At 46.2% G+C, this 15,205-nt stretch overlaps 2 protein-coding genes across 7 annotated transcripts in view; one reads left to right on the forward strand and one right to left on the reverse strand.

The window, feature by feature from the left end:
• Positions 1–5: 5 nt before the first annotated feature.
• Positions 6–14,458, reverse strand: vti1b (vesicle transport through interaction with t-SNAREs 1B). Of its 2 annotated transcripts, none has more exons than XM_078233334.1 (6): positions 14,327–14,458; positions 4,005–4,063; positions 3,619–3,804; positions 1,361–1,534; positions 1,162–1,223; positions 6–274 (listed from the first exon to the last, which is right to left on the reverse strand). In XM_078233334.1, exons 3-6 carry the CDS (start codon positions 3,793–3,795, stop codon positions 178–180), a joined length of 510 nt encoding a protein of 169 aa, XP_078089460.1. In that variant the 5' UTR covers positions 3,796–3,804; positions 4,005–4,063; positions 14,327–14,458; the 3' UTR covers positions 6–177. The 2 variants fall into 2 exon arrangements, with proteins under 2 accessions (XP_078089460.1, XP_078089459.1); XM_078233333.1 differs by having other exon boundaries at positions 14,206–14,336.
• Positions 14,459–14,783: 325 nt separating this feature from the next.
• Positions 14,784–15,205, forward strand: part of rdh12 (retinol dehydrogenase 12) — a 31,230-nt gene continuing 30,808 nt past the window's right edge. For all 5 annotated transcript variants that reach the window (XR_013499980.1, XR_013499982.1, XR_013499981.1 and 2 more), the window contains exon 1: positions 14,784–14,916. Coding sequence is in view for 2 of the 5 variants with exons in the window: in XM_078233330.1 (XP_078089456.1) it covers positions 14,840–14,916 (77 nt within the window). In the remaining 3 variants the exon portion in view is untranslated. The remainder of the gene's footprint in view (positions 14,917–15,205) is intronic.

Here is a 15,205-nt window from a genome sequence, read left to right on the forward strand (position 1 = left end):
GAGTACGTGATGAAGAATGGAATGGTTCAGCAATAAAAGTACTTTAATACGCATCCTCAATGTCTCATCTTTCAACACTGCAGTCGAGCCAGAAACCTGTCACCTTCAGGGGAAGCACTTCAGCAGGAGTTCAGGGCACTGAAACCACACAGACTATACATGCATGTACATCTTAAGTTAGTGTTTGCGGAAGAATTTTACATATACAACAGCTGCCAGAATGGACACTTCCAGAAGGATGATGATACCCAGAAGCAACTTGTTTGTCATAACCCTAGAGAGATCAAAAAAAACTGAGGGTCAGAAATGAATACATTTCTCTCATTTCTACTTTTCCAAATATGTAAAACATTGGGCAGGAGATAGGGGAGAAAGCAGTCTATCCACAAGAGATTGTTAATAAAAGATTAACTGGGGGTGGGGAGAAAGACCTCTAACATTTAAAGTTTATTTATTAGTGTCACAAGTAGGCTTACATTAACACTGCAATGAAGTTACTGTGAAAACCCCCTAGCTGCCACACACTGGCACCTGTTCAGGTACACAGAGGGAGAATTTAGCATAGCCAATGCACCCTAACCAGTCTTTCGGACTGTGGGAGGAAACCCATGCAGACTCCACAGATAGTGACCCAAGCCAGGAATTGAACCTGGGTCCCAGGTGCTGTGAGGCAGCAGTGCTAACCATTGTGCCACCTTGGGACAGGAACTAAAAGCACTGAAAGAAAATCAATACCTCCTATTACAAGTGAAATAATTTAGGTAATGTTTTGTACCATTTTGAAAATCTTTCCCTGTATACACTGCTCCTCCAAGTCGTTGTGGGTTGTCTTAACTTTTAAGTGCTATCTAAAACTGAAGGTCAAAATACCGCCCACACCAACTCTTGTCCACTCATCTGCTCTGTTCCAAGCACAGCACCAGGTTAAGCATTCTCATCCTGACACTAACCCCACTCCAGCCTTAAGATATCCTGGTCTCATGGGGATTCACATCTCCAATCTTAATCGTCCTATCAGTGGCCAAGGAGGTCTTGTGGGCAGTGTCCCATTGGATTTGAGTCCCACTGGATGTGTGGACTAAGGCACTCCTAATTTCCATCTTGATGCAGCAGTAATGATGTTTAGTTTTGTTATTTTCACTAGATTTCTCTGAAACTTACCTCCTGGACATGGCGCGCAGCACTTTGCGACTCCGGCTCAGATTCTCACCCGTGTTTATTAGCTTAGGGATGAAAACAAAGTATGAACAGCAAACAAAAAGGGGCAAAGTATCCAGTTTAAAGTTTTCAGACTGAGGGATATTATATTTCTCACCAAAATGCACGCCCTCCATGCACACTTTTAACAATGAGAACTCACCCTGTCTTTTGACCGTTCCAGCTGCTCGCGTTGTCCACCAAGTTCCTCGATTATATCCGAACCTATGTGATCTGTTTCTGCTGCTATCCTATGAGAACGGTCTATACTCTGGGTAGCTCGGTTAAGACGGTCTGTACCTTGCAAGAGCAAAGCACGCTGAGAAGATAAGTAATTCTGGGGGGACAAAAAAAGAGAAAATGTTGGGGCTTAAAGCAGAATTAGGCTTGAGCTGTTCTAACAAAGAAACAGACACTGGAGAAACATGATGGCTTTAGATCTTTTCAAAGCGTTTTCTGACTGGAACAAGAATTTATTTCTCAATTTCAAAGGTTTTGCAGGATATGTTCGGGCAAGTCAGTCATTTACTTCGTCACAAAATGCCCACCCCGAATCTGACTAACATGTTTTCACCCTACCGTTAGAGAATAATGGAGACTCTGCAATTACAGACTTATTTGGCCTTCAGAGAGGGGAGAAAGCACTTTCTCCCCTTCATGTCCCCCCCCCCCCCCCCCACAATCAAAACATTTTGTTTCTGTTTGATTAATTTTTAGCATATTGGAAAGCATAGCTGGAAAACTGAACAAGGGGCACTGATCAGGAAGCAGGTTAACTACTGGAAATCAAGCCCAGACTAATGGAAGCCATATCTTCTGTCTCTGCAGGCTACAAGGAACATAGTCCAACTTCACTGCACAGAATAGTCCAAACTGACATGGAACTGAATCACAATTAAAGACCATAAGACATAGGAGCAGAATTAGGCCACTCGGCCCATTGAGTCTGTTCTGCCATTCAATCATGGCTGATATTTTTCTCAACCCCAATCTCCTGCCTTTTCCCCATAACCCCCTGATCCTCTTATTAATCAAGAACCTATCTCTGTCTTAAAGACACTCAATGACCTGGCCTCCACAGCCTTCTGTGGCAAAGAGTTCCACAGATTCACCACCCTCTGGCTGAAGAAATTCCTCCTCATCCCTGTTTTAAAGGATCATCCCTTTAGCCTGAGGTTGTGCCCTCTGGTTCTAGTTTTTCCCACTAGTGGAAACATCCTCTCCACGTCCACTCTACCCATTAAAGAACCCATAAAGATGGCTGGTACCAGAAACATTAAAGTGTACTATAGGGACAATTATAATGTAAAAGAAAAATGTCACCTATGATACATCTGATACAAGGGCCTTGGGGCAACAAATAGATTAATTAAGAGCAAAAAGTACAGCACAGGAACAGGCCCTCCAAGCCTGCGCCGATCATAGTGACCCAACTAAACTAAAAGACAAAAACTGCCCTTCCTCGGTCCGTATCCCTCTATTCTATTCCCTCCCTATTCATGTACACATTCAAATGCCTCTTAAATGTTGCTAATGTGCCTGCTTCCACCACCTCCTCTGGCAGTGCGTTCCAGACACCCACTGAAAAACTTCCCCACACATCTCCCTTAAACTTTCCCCCCTCTCACCTTGAACTTGTGCCCCCTTGTAATAAATAAACAAGTTGCCATTTCAATGAATTTCATCGCTAATGAGCTCTACAATTTGCCAATAAAAATAAAGATTTGTTTAGTGAACTAAAAGTTAACTCTCATGTGAAGAGAATATTCTATTAGCGATACACCATGTTATATTAAACCTAGATGATCTCACTGAAACGTGTCAGGCTTGATAGGGTAAACACAGAGAACGTTACCGCTGGTTATGGAATGTAAAACACAGGGACACAGTCTCAGGGTAAGAAGACGACCTCTCAGGACTGAGATGAGGAGGAATTGTTTCACGAAAAGGGTTGTGAATCTTTGGAATGCTTTACCCCAGAAGGTTGTGGATACTCCATCGTTGAGTACATTCAGAGGCTGGGATAGACAAATTTGGAGTTTCAGAATCAAGTGATACAGGGGGGGATGGAGTTCAAGCCCAAGATCAGTCATAACCATATTGTATAGCAGAGCAAGATCAATGGGCCGAATGGTTAACTTCTGCTCCTATTTTCTGTGTTCTTGTGTACATAGAAACCCTACAGTGCAGAAGGAAGCCATTTGGCCCATCAAGTCTGCACCGATCACAATCCCACCCAGCCTCTATCCCCGTAGCCCCACGTATTCACCCTGCTAAGTCCCCCTGACACTAAGGGTCAATTTAGCATGGCCAATCCACCTAACCCGTACATCTTTGGACAGAATTGGATTTACATTTCAATTCTCGTGAGATAAAGGAGAATGAAGTTGCTACAATAATTTTTTTAGTTGCAGTACTTACACTTTGTTCATTTTCAGTATTGTACACAGTGTACTTAACATCACTATGTATTCCATATCCAGTATCACTGCTTCTAGCGTCCCGCTGTAACTTGCTCACATCTTTTCTGTATGAACGGATTTTGACATTCATCTGATTACGGTAGGAGGGCGGTGCTTTCTTTATTTCCTTTTCCATTCCATCCAGCTGGAAACAAAAGCATTCAGCAATGAAGGGTGCAAACTCACAAATAATCGGTGTTGCTGCCATCCCCTGATAAATTAAACTACTCCACAGTCCATCATTGATCGGAGTTGTTCAGTAAATCAGTCAATGCACACGGTTTTGAAAGTCCCCCGAGATGTCTAATAAAACGTCACACTTTAATTATCCAGAGAGGTACTTACAACTTCATTGGTTTCATCAACTTTTTCATCTATTTCTCGCAGAAGCCTTTTCTTCTGTTCTGCAAAACATCAGATGGAAGACAGATTACAGTAAATGAGTGGCCACAATTCTAATCAGGCTTTACACTCTCCCCTTCTACCCCAGTGACTAATAGGTCGAGGGGGAGATTTTCCAGGCACCGGCAGCTGGATTTTCCAGTAGCGAAGACCACTTGCCATTGGCCACAGGCAGCATCTTACGGTCCTGCCGATGTCTCCGGTGCTTTATGTGGTTCGCACCTCCACCACCGGGAAACCCGCCGCAGAGGGTGGCCATCGGTGGGACAGGAAGATCCTGCCAGCAGGAAGGAGCATGAAGACTTCTTTTTTTTTAATTCTCTGGGGGTCACCAAGCCATTGAAGAAAATGGCTTTGATGCTAAATTGTGCAACAAATTGCAATTTCGCATTCAAACGAACAGCACTGTGGAAAATTAGACCACGTGTATTAACTTTAGATATCTTGTGAGTGCATTATTTAGACAACTAATGTGTGATTTTTAAAGTTAAAGTTTTTAAAGTTTATTTATTAGTCACAAGTAAGGCTTACATTAACACTGCAATGAAGTTACTGTGAAATTCCCCTAATCGCCACTGTCTGGCACCTGTTCAGGTCATCGCATCTAACCAGCATGTCTTTCAGACTGTGGGAGGAAACCGGAGCACCCGGAGGAAACCCACACAGACATGGGGAGAACGTGCAGACTCTGCACAGACAGTGACCCGAGCCGGTAATTGAACCCAGGTCCCTGGCGCTGTGACGCAGCAGTGCTAATCACTGTGCTACCGTGCTGCCCCCAATTTTTGCAACGAAAACAGAAAATGCTCAAAAAACTCAACATGTCTGATAGCATCTGTGGAGAGAGAACAGAGCCAATGTTTCAAGTCTAGATGACCCTTTGGGAGGCTCTGGCAAATAGTCAGACTCGAAACATTGGCTCTATTGTCTCTCCACAGGTGCTGTCAGACCTGCTGAGTTTTTGCAGCATTTTCTGTTTTTGTTTCGGATTCCAGCATCCGCAGTATTTTGCCTTTATATTAGTGTGATCTTGGTGAATTAACCTGGTAAATGGGAGCACTGTACCGAGGAGTGATAAGCTGCAATTGTCTGCTTTACTTGGATTCTCACGCGCTCCCAAAGGCATTTAAATTGTCAGCAGGAGACACTGTAGCTAAAAGGGATTACCCAAAGGGAGGAAGAGGAAAATTTAAGGAAATTCCTCTGGCACGAATTGCCAATGTGTCTTCTCATCCGTGTAATGCTGCACTAAAGAGGACAAAAACACATTCGAAATGGGGCACGAATAGACTGATCCTATCATTGGTGCGGAGGGAGAGTTCCCATTGTAGAATTTGAACACAGCAGAAAGCCAGGACAAAAACGCAATGTCACAAAAATTATTCAACACATTAAAAAGACCAAACCACAGTAGCATTACTGTTCTTTTAAAAACAAACCACATCAGCCTCTGACATTTTGATAGTATGTTATTCCACTCAGGAAAATACTCCGAAGAAAACATTCGAAACTGTAGCAATTTTTAAAATATTTGATGTGTGTGTATTCTAATCAGCAGTTACAATCAGGTATCTGTACCCAAGCGATTTCACAATCAAACCGTTCTCCGATCTCTTGGCTGAGGGATACACAAATATTGACTCAAGAATCTGATAGGATCACCAGGTTTGTTTAAACAGTTTAAACAGTAACTTGCACCCACCCTCACCAAAACAATGTTTCCGCAAATCTCTAGGCTGAATTTTTAAAAACGAATTCATGTGGGCGTCGCTGGCCCGACCAGCATTTATTGCTTGTCCCTAATTGGCCTGGACTAGGAGGTGATGAGCTGCCCTCCTGATCCGCTGTAGACCTGTGTGATGTAGGTACACCTGCAGTGTGGTTAGGGAGGTAGTTCCATGATTCTGACCCAGCAACAGTGAAGGAACGGCCACTATATTTCCAAGTCAGGGTGGTGAGTGACTGAGAGGGGATCTTCCAGGTGGTGGTGGTGTTCCCATGCTTCTGCTTCTCTTGTCCTTCTAGATGGTAGCGGTCATGGGTTTGAAAGGTGCCGAGTAAGGAGCGTCAGTGAGTTGCTGCAGTGCATCTTACAAATGGTACAGACGGCTGCCACTGTGTGCCGATGGTGGAGGGAGTGAATGTTTGTGGAAGGGGTGCCAATCAAGCGGGGCTGCTTTGTCCTGGATGGTGTCGAGCTTCTTGAGTGTTGTCGGGAGTTGCACTCATCCAAACAAATGGAGAGTATTCCATCACACTCCTGACTTGTGTTTTGTAGATGGTGGACAGATTTTGGGAAGTCAGGAGGTGAGTTACTTGCTGCAGGATCCCCAGCTTCTGACCTGTCTTGTAGCTCCGGTATTTGTATAACTAGTCCAGTTTCTGGTCAATGGTAACTCCCACCCAGTGTGTTGGTAGTGGGGGATTCAGTGATGGCAATGCCATTGAATATCAAAGAGAGATGGTTAGATTCTCTCTTGGTGGACCCTGGCACTTGTGTGGTACGGATGTTCCTTGCCACTTGTCAGCCCAGGCCTGGATATTGTCCAGGTCTTGCTGCATTTTGGCACTGGCTGCTTCAGTATCTGAGGAGTGGTGAATGGTGCTGAACGTTGTGCAATCATCAGTGAACATCCCCACCTCTGACTATTTGATGGAAGGAAGGTTATTGATGAAGCAGCTGAAGATGGTAGACTTAGGTCACTGTGCTGAGATGAGGCACAAGATACAGCTGTGATTTATATTTCAGTTGATGGGCAAAACTGAATGTGTGTGTTGCTGATACAGAGGTATCTTTCCCCTTTGCATTTCTGTCACAAGTACAACTGAACTAGTATTTATTTTATTTATTTTGGCATCACATCTGCTGACATCACTAAATGCTGCATTGTTTTAATCCTCACAAAATCCAGCCTACTTTCATCCTACTGTTTGAACTAATTGAAGTATTTATTACTCGTGGGACATGGGTTTAGGCATTGAGGCACTGCTCACACAAGGCTTTGTTGCTTCATTAGTCACATTAGGCCCATTTGTTGGATAAATGCACCAGATTAACAGAACCATTATATTTTACCCCATTAAAGGCAAATAAAAACGCGAGTGATTGTTCCCGTAACTCTCCCATCGCGGACAGTCATTGAAGTGGAATTTGTTGGAAAAGAATAAGAACCCGTCGCTGACATCTGGCCTGCCATTAACCTTTGTATGAGCTTCTTAGTGTTGCCTTCACGAAACATGCATCACACCCATCTTTCAGGTTCCTGTCTCTTCTCACATTATTCCCATGTCTTCCTGCACATCTCTACACGCACTTCAACCACAACATGCAAAAACCACCCAGAAAGCAGAGAGAGAGATTTACAGTAAACACTGAACTATTAACAAACCGTCCTGACAAAGGGAACAACCAAAGCTTAAACCCGTCTTATCTCTTTAGAGGTACTGATGCACTTGGCATATTTTGGGGTGGCACGGTGGTTAGCACTGCTGCCTCACAGCGCTAGGGACCCGGGTTCGATTCCTGGCTTGGGTCACTGTCTGTGCGGAGTCTGCACGTTCTCCCCATTTCTGCGTGGGTTTCCTCCGGGTGCTCTGATTTCCTCCCACAGTCCAAAAGATGTGTGGGTTAGATGGATCAGCCATGCTAAATTGCCCCTTAGTGTCGGGGGATTAGCTAGGGTAAATGCATGGGGTTATGGGGATAGGACCTGGGTGGGATTGTGGTTGGTGCAGACTCGTTGGGCCGAATGGCCTCCTTCTGCCCTGTAGGATTCTAAGATTTCCATCATTTTTTATTTTTAGTACACCCTCCAGCTTTTATACTTATCCTTTGAGTGCCTGAGATACAGACATTGATGATGCAGCCTGTGGCTACTCCTGATAGGAGATCTGTTACCATGATGTGTCATACTGGTCAGTCTCACACATCCACTATAGCTCATCTGGAATCGCTCTATGACATCCATCACCCAGCTAGGCCTAGCTCGGCCCCTCATTCTGCTCCATAGAGATGTGATGCCTCTATAGCTTTCCAGCTCTGATCAAATGGCTGAAACACTGATTTTGTTTTCTGGATGTCACTTCCTAGACTTCTTTTTGCTCTTACAATTTCAAGCAGCTCTTCATTTGTCTTCTGGTCTGAATGTGGCATTTTAAACACACGTCTTAGCATCCACATTTCAAAGGCCTGTTATCTTTCACAGATCGCGAAGGGGATGGAGTATAAAAGCAGGGAGGTCTTGCTGCAATTGTACAAGGTATTGGTGAGGCTGCAACTAGAGTACTGTGTGCAATTTTGGTCCCCTTGTTTGCGAAAGGATATATTGGCCTTGGAGGGAGTACAGAGAAGGTTCACCAGGTTGATACCAGAGATGAGGGGGTTAGCTTATGTGGAGAGATTGAGTAGATTGGGCCTGTACTCGTTGGAGTTTAGAAGGCTGAGGGGAGATCTTATAGAGACATATAAGATAATGAAGGGGCTAGACAGGGTAGAGGCAGAGAGATTCTTTCCACTTAGAAAGGAAACAAGAACTAGAGGACACAGCCTCAAAATACGGGGGAGTCAGTTTAGAACAGAGTTGAGGAGGAACTTCTTCTCTCAGAGGGTAGTGAATCTCTGGAATTCTCTGCCCATTGAAGCCGTGGAGGCTACCTCGTTAAATATGTTTAAGACACAGGTAGATAGATTTCTGATCAATAAGGGAATTAAGGGTTATGGGGAGTGGGCAGGTAAGTGGAACTAAACCACTATCAGATCAGCCATGATCTTATTGAATGGCGGGGCAGGCTTGAGGGGCTAGATGGCCTACTCCTGCTCCTATTTCTTATGTTCTTATCTTTCCGTTTCTGAGGCAGAGGGGAAAGTGGACAGAATATAGCATCTTACGAGTTACTTCTTTGGTACAAACTTGAGTTTTCTTGTAGTTAACACATCTTCCATCTTCATGCAATTCCTTCTGGCTACCTCTATGCTTCTTCTGACTTCAGCATCACCGCTATCATCATCTCTTATCATTTGCGCTAAACTTATTGACTTGTTCCAGAGTGAATAAAGTTTCAAAGTTTATTTATTAGTCACAAGTATGCTTACATTAACACTATAATTAAGTTACTGTGAAAATCCCCTAGTCACTACACTACGCGCCTGTTTGGGTACACTGAGGGCGAATTTAGCATGGCCAGTGCACCTAACCAGCACATCTTTCAGACTGTGGGAGGAAACCGGAGCACCCGGAGGAAACCCATGCAGACATGGGGAGAATGTGCAGACTCCGCACAGACAGTGATCCAAGCCGGGAATTGAACCCAGGTCCTTGGCGCTGTGAGGCAGCAGTGCTAACCACTGTGCCACCGTGCTGCCATCCACATCAGCCTTCTCATTTATTTCTTCTAATGTATTCCTTTGTCTTTTTAGTTTCATACACAATCCATATTCTAAGTTCTCGATTTTATTTGATCGCAGACATTGGGGGAAGTTTCAAAATATAATTTGATATCCAGATCAGTGGTTAAGACAGCGTTACAACAGCTGAACATAAATCTATGCAGTGCCTTTGACCGCTTGTCAGTTAATACAGATTTCAGGTAGTGATCAGGGTTTAAAAAGCAAACACAGAGCACAGTTGGCCAAGAGATAAATTGCAGCATGTGTGGAGAGGACGTCAAGATTTGGGAGTCTGTTCTGATTGAAGAGAGTGTTATGGTCCAGGCCGGAAGCTCCAAGGTGTTTTGTGAAGTTAGCCGAGACCCTAAGTTTTGCATTTAATTTTGCCATTGGTGAGCATAAGATGTTTCACACCAGGTATGATTCCAGTGACCCACTCGGGAGCTTTTATCAAACAAAGTTTATTCAAGAACACAGTTGGAAAATAACAAAAAGATTAACTTTTATCAATAACATTAATTTAAAGTTAATTTAGCATTAACTTTTATCAATTAAGCATTAACTTTTATCAATTACAAGACTTAAGCATGACACAGTATTATCCTTAACTGCTAGCTATCTTTGTTGTTCCAGTTTAAAGCAAAATCCCACAGACATACACCCTTCTTCAGAATTAGTTAACACTAAAACAAGATGCTAGATTTCCAGCTTTTAACACCTCTCTCCCTGCAGCTTCCAAAACAGCAACACTCAGACAGCAGAACCTCCAACTCCAGAGAGGAAAACAAAAACATTGCTCTCTCTCTCTCAAGTGCAAACAGCATCTGAAGCAGCAACACGGTTGGAATTCTCTGTGAAAGCCGAGCTGTCCCCAGTCATACGATCTGATCTGTCAATTATCCCAATTAAGCTCTACTCTGCAATCCCAGGGAACACTAAAACAACAGGACACTGCATCCTTTCTGATTAAAACAAACATGAGAGCAATTATACTGCTGCAGTAACAATCGAGGACATCAGCTGCAGACAAAACGGCACTGATAAAATGCCAGAGACTGCTCGAAATATCCTGCAGTATTTTAGCAACAGGGAAGAGAGGCAGGGGCAGGACAGGAGGTATTTCAGATAAGTCTATTTAGATGAGAAACAGAGAGAAGGTCAAAGCCTGATTGGCACCCCATCCACCATGTTCAACATTCACTCCCTCCTATACCAGCACATCAAGGCAGCAGCACGTACCGTCAACAAGATGCACTGCAGCAACTCACTAAGTCTCCTTCGAAAGCACCTTCCAAACCTGCGCCATCTACCATCTAGAAGACAAGGACAGCAGACACCTGGGAACAACGGCACGGTAGCACAGTGGTTAGCACTGCTGCTTCACAGCTCCAGGGACCTATGTTCGATTCCCGGCTTGGGTCACTGTCTGTGTGGAGCTTGCACATTCTTCTCGTGTCTGCGTGGGTTTCCTCTGGGTGCTCCGGTTTCCTCCCACAGTCCAAAGATGTGCGGGTTAGGTTGATTGGCTATGCTAAAAATTGCCCTAGAGTCCTAAGATGTGTAGGTTAGAGGGATTAGTGGGTAAATGTGTAGGGATATAGGGATAGGGCCCGGGTGGGATTGTGGTCGGTGCAGACTCGATGGGCCAAATGGCCTCTTTCTGCACTGTAGGGTTTCTGTGATTCTGTGAACACCACCACCTGTAGGTTCCCCTCCAAGTCACTCAACATCCTGCCTTGGAAATATATCATTGTTCCTTCACTGTCACTGGGTCAAAATCCTGGAACTCGCTTCCTAAGAGCACTGTGGGTGTAGCTATACCACATGGGCTGTTGCAGCAATGCACGAGCGGTGCATAAAAGACAGAAATCAGTGGATGAGGGCTGGAGTGGTGAGGTTTGGTTGTGGTACAGGCGATGTTAGAAATAGAAAGAGAAGAATTTAAAGAATACGATGATTATTTGAAATTTGAGGTGTCGCAAGATCGGTAGCCAATGTAGATCAGAAAGGACAGCTGGGTGAGTGGGCCTGGGTGCAGAATAAGACAATGATTATCAAACCGGAGTCCAGGGAGACCTCAGAGAGCTTCCAGTGGATGTGCAATGCAGGGCTGGCGTTACCATCTGGGCAACTGCCAAGGGTGCCATGATGAAGAGGGAGTGAGTGGCACAGGAGTAGTACTCATAGGAGTAAATCTCCCCCATCCCTCATGTTCCCGCTGACTCCCCGCCCTCCCGTGTTCCCCGCTCCCCCTGCCCTCCCCACCCCCTGTGCCAGTTGCCAGTGACATAAAGGAATAGCATGGGGAAAGAGGTATTGAAGTGGATGATCAGCCATGATCATATTGAATTGGGGAGCAGACTGGATGGACTAATTGGCCTACTCCTGTTCCGATGTGGTCAAAAGTTGACAGATGAGGGAATCAAGGCAGGAGTAAACAGATTTCCCAGGAGAGATGGATCAGGTGATGGCTTGGAGAAACAGTTATAAAAGTGCAGTTTGGTTAGAGGTCGCACGCACCCCGCACATTCTCTCTTCCACCTTCTTCTGTCGGGAAAAAGATACAAAAGTCTGAAATCACGTACCAACCAACTCGAGGACAGCTTCTTCTCTGCTGCCACCATATATTAAGCTGATCTTTCTCTACACCCTATCTGTAACTGCAAAACTATATTCTGCACCTTATCCTTTCCTTGTCCCCTATGTACTCTATGAACAGCATGCTTTGTCTGTATAGCGCGCAAGAAACAATACTTTTCACTGAGTCCCAATACATGTGACAATAATAAATCAAATCAAAGTGTAGACAGTTGAGGTTTGGAGCTTACAAGTTCCTCACAGTCGGGGGGGATGGGGGGGCGGGGGCGGGCGGTGGGGGACATAGAGAATCAAGTGAGATGGTTTGTAGCAGAGAAAGGAAGTTTTATTTTAGTTTATTTATTAGCGTCACAAGTAGGTTTACATTAACACTGCAATGAAGTTACTGAAAATCCACTAGTCGCCACACTCTGGCGCCTGTTCGGAGGGAGAATTTAGCACGGCCAATGCACCTAATATTGGTTAATTAGAGAGAGCCTCCAATGGGCCTCGTGAATATTTTTGTCACTGTTCACCAATTGGTGTTTGGACGGAGTCTTTTGATTTGATTTATTATTGTCGCTTACAGTGAAAATTATCAGAAGCTTCCAGAGGGCTGGGGGTTGAGGTCTGGGGGTCTGGGAGTCTGGGGGCTGGGGTCTGGGGGTTGACGTCCGTGGTAGGGAAGTTGTTGGAGAGGATTCTTAGAGACAGGATGTATGTGCATTTAGAACGGAACAATCTCATTAGTGACAGACAGCATGGTTTTGTAAGAGGGAGGTCGTGCCTTACAAATTTGGTGGAGTTTTTTGAGGAAGTGACAAAAACGGTTGATGAAGGAAGGGCCGTGGATGTCGTCTATATGGATTTCAGTAAGGCATTTGACAAAGTCCCACATGGCAGGTTGGTTAAGAAGGTTAAGGCTCATGGGATACAAGGAGAAGTGGCTAGATGGGTGGAGAACTGGCTTGGCCATAGGAGACAGAGGGTAGTGGTCGAAGGGTATTTTTCTGGCTGGAGATCTGTGACCAGTGGTGTTCTGCAGGGCTCTGTACTGGGACCTCTGCTATTTGTGATATATATAAATGATTTGGAAGAAGGTGTAACTGGTGTAATCAGCAAGTTTGCGGATGACACGAAGATGGCTGGACTTGCGGATAGCGAAGAGCATTGTTGGGCAATACAGCAGGATATAGATAGGCTGGAAAATTGGGCGGAGAGGTGGCAGATGGAGTTTAATCCGGATAAATGCGAAGTGATGCATTTTGGAAGAAATAATGTAGGGAGGAGTTATACAATAAATGGCAGAGTCATCAGGAGTATAGAAACACAGAGGGACCTAGATGTGCAAGTCCACAAATCCTTGAAGGTGGCAACACAGGTGGAGAAGGTGGCGAAGAAGGCATATGGTATGCTTGCCTTTATAGGACGGGGTATAGAGTATAAAAGCTGGAGTCTGATGATGCAGCTGTATAGAACGCTGGTTAGGCCACATTTGGAGTACTGCGTCCAGTTCTGGTCGCCGCACTACCAGAAGGACGTGGAGGCGTTAGAGAGAGGGCAAAGAAGGTTTACCTGTTGCCTGGTATGGAGGGTCTGAGCTATGAGGAGAGATTGGGTAAACTGGGGTTGTTCTCCCTGGAAAGACGGAGAATGAGGGGAGATCTAATAGAGGTGTACAAGATTATGATGGGTATAGATAGGGTGAACAGTGGGAAGCTTTTTCCCAGGTCGGAGGTGACGATCACGAGGGGTCACGGGCTCAAGCTGAGAGGGGCGAAGTATAACTCAGATATCAGAGGGACGTTTTTTACACAGAGGGTGGTGGGGGCCTGGAATGCGCTGCCAAGTAGGGTGGTGGAGGCAGACACGCTGACATCGTTTAAGACTTACCTGGATAGTCACATGAGCAGCCTGGGAATGGAGGGATACAAACGATTGGTCTAGTTGGACCAAGGAGCGGCACAGGCTTGGAGGGCCAAAGGGCCTGTTTCCTGTGCTGTACTGTTCTTTGGTTGGGGTCTGGGGGTTGGGGTCTGGGGGGTTAGGGGTCTGGGGGGTTAGGGGTCTGGGGGTTGGGGTCTGGGGGTTGGGGTCTGGGCAGTGATTGTCAGCTGCCAGTCAGTATGTTGCTGGGGGGGGGGGGGGGTCAGCATTGACAGTAAGCAGCAGCTCCCTCACCTCCCGGGCAGCCCGCCAGCCGCTCACACTGGCGCCTCAGCTCCTCAGACACACAGCCGAACGCTTCGTGCAGCTTCTCAAACTCCTCGGAGGACATCCTGACTCTGAACAACAGACTGACCCTGAGGGGGAAACCCGGCAGCAGCTACAGCGGCATCCCGCACACTTCCGGCTCCTCCTCCCGCAATCAGCTGACTCCCTGCAGCCGGGCCCTCCACACAGCCGCAGCCCGCGCCATCGCTTCACCTCCCCCACCACCGCGGCAATGGCCGGGGGGGGGGGGGGGGGGGGAAGGGAGAGGAGGACGGACCGGGTCTGAACCCCGGGGGAAGGAAGAGAGGGACGGACCGGGTCTGATCCCGGACCGGGGGAAGGGAGAGGATGACGGACCGGGTCTGAACCCCGGGGGAAAGGGGAATGGAGCGGGTCTGAACCCCGGGGGAAAGGGGAATGGAGCGGGTCTGAACCCCGGGGGAAAGGGGAATGGAGCGGGTCTGAACCCCGGGGAAGGGGAGAAGTCTGATCCCGAGGGAAGGGTCAAGGCATTCTGGGAGTTGTAGTTTTCTGCTCCTTCCGGTCCCGGGAGGATGATCCCCAGCTCCCTCTTGCAGAAGCTGCTGCAGCCCCAGTGAGGATGCCAGTCTTATTCACCATCATTGGGATCTGTACAATCACTGCTCTTCTTTTGGCAGCATTTGGCCCCTATATCAGGTTAGTGATATAGGCCCCTATATCAGTGGTTAGCACTGCTGCTTCACAGCTCCAGGGTCCCGGGTTCGATTCCCGGCTCGGGTCACTGTCTGTGTGGAGTTTGTACGTTCTCCTCGTGTCTGCGTGGGTTTCCTCCGGGTGCTCCGGTTTCCTCCCACAGTCCAAAGATGTGCGGGTTAGGTTGATTGGCCAGGTTAAAAATTGCCCCTTAGAGTCCAAAGATGTGCGGGTTAGGTTGATTGGCCAGGTTAAAAATTGCCCCTTAGAGTCCTGATGCGTAGGTTAGAGG

The sequence above is a fragment of the Mustelus asterias genome, chromosome 18 (genome assembly GCF_964213995.1).
Source record: "Mustelus asterias chromosome 18, sMusAst1.hap1.1, whole genome shotgun sequence".
NCBI lineage: Eukaryota > Metazoa > Chordata > Chondrichthyes > Carcharhiniformes > Triakidae > Mustelus > Mustelus asterias.

What these genes read in the sequence shown, in the direction of transcription:
- vti1b (XM_078233333.1), bottom strand. Translation starts at nt 14,302, where the DNA reads ATGTCCTCCGAGGAGTTTGAGAAGCTGCACGAAGCGTTCGGCTGTGTG. An exon ending in TTGATGAAACCAATGAAGTT is followed by an intron (nt 3,805 to 4,004) that starts GTAAGTACCTCT and finishes TTTTGTTTCCAG; the next exon opens with CTGGATGGAATGGAAAAGGA. An exon ending in TGGAACGGTCAAAAGACAGG is followed by an intron (nt 1,224 to 1,360) that starts GTGAGTTCTCAT and finishes TTCATCCCTAAG; the next exon opens with CTAATAAACACGGGTGAGAA.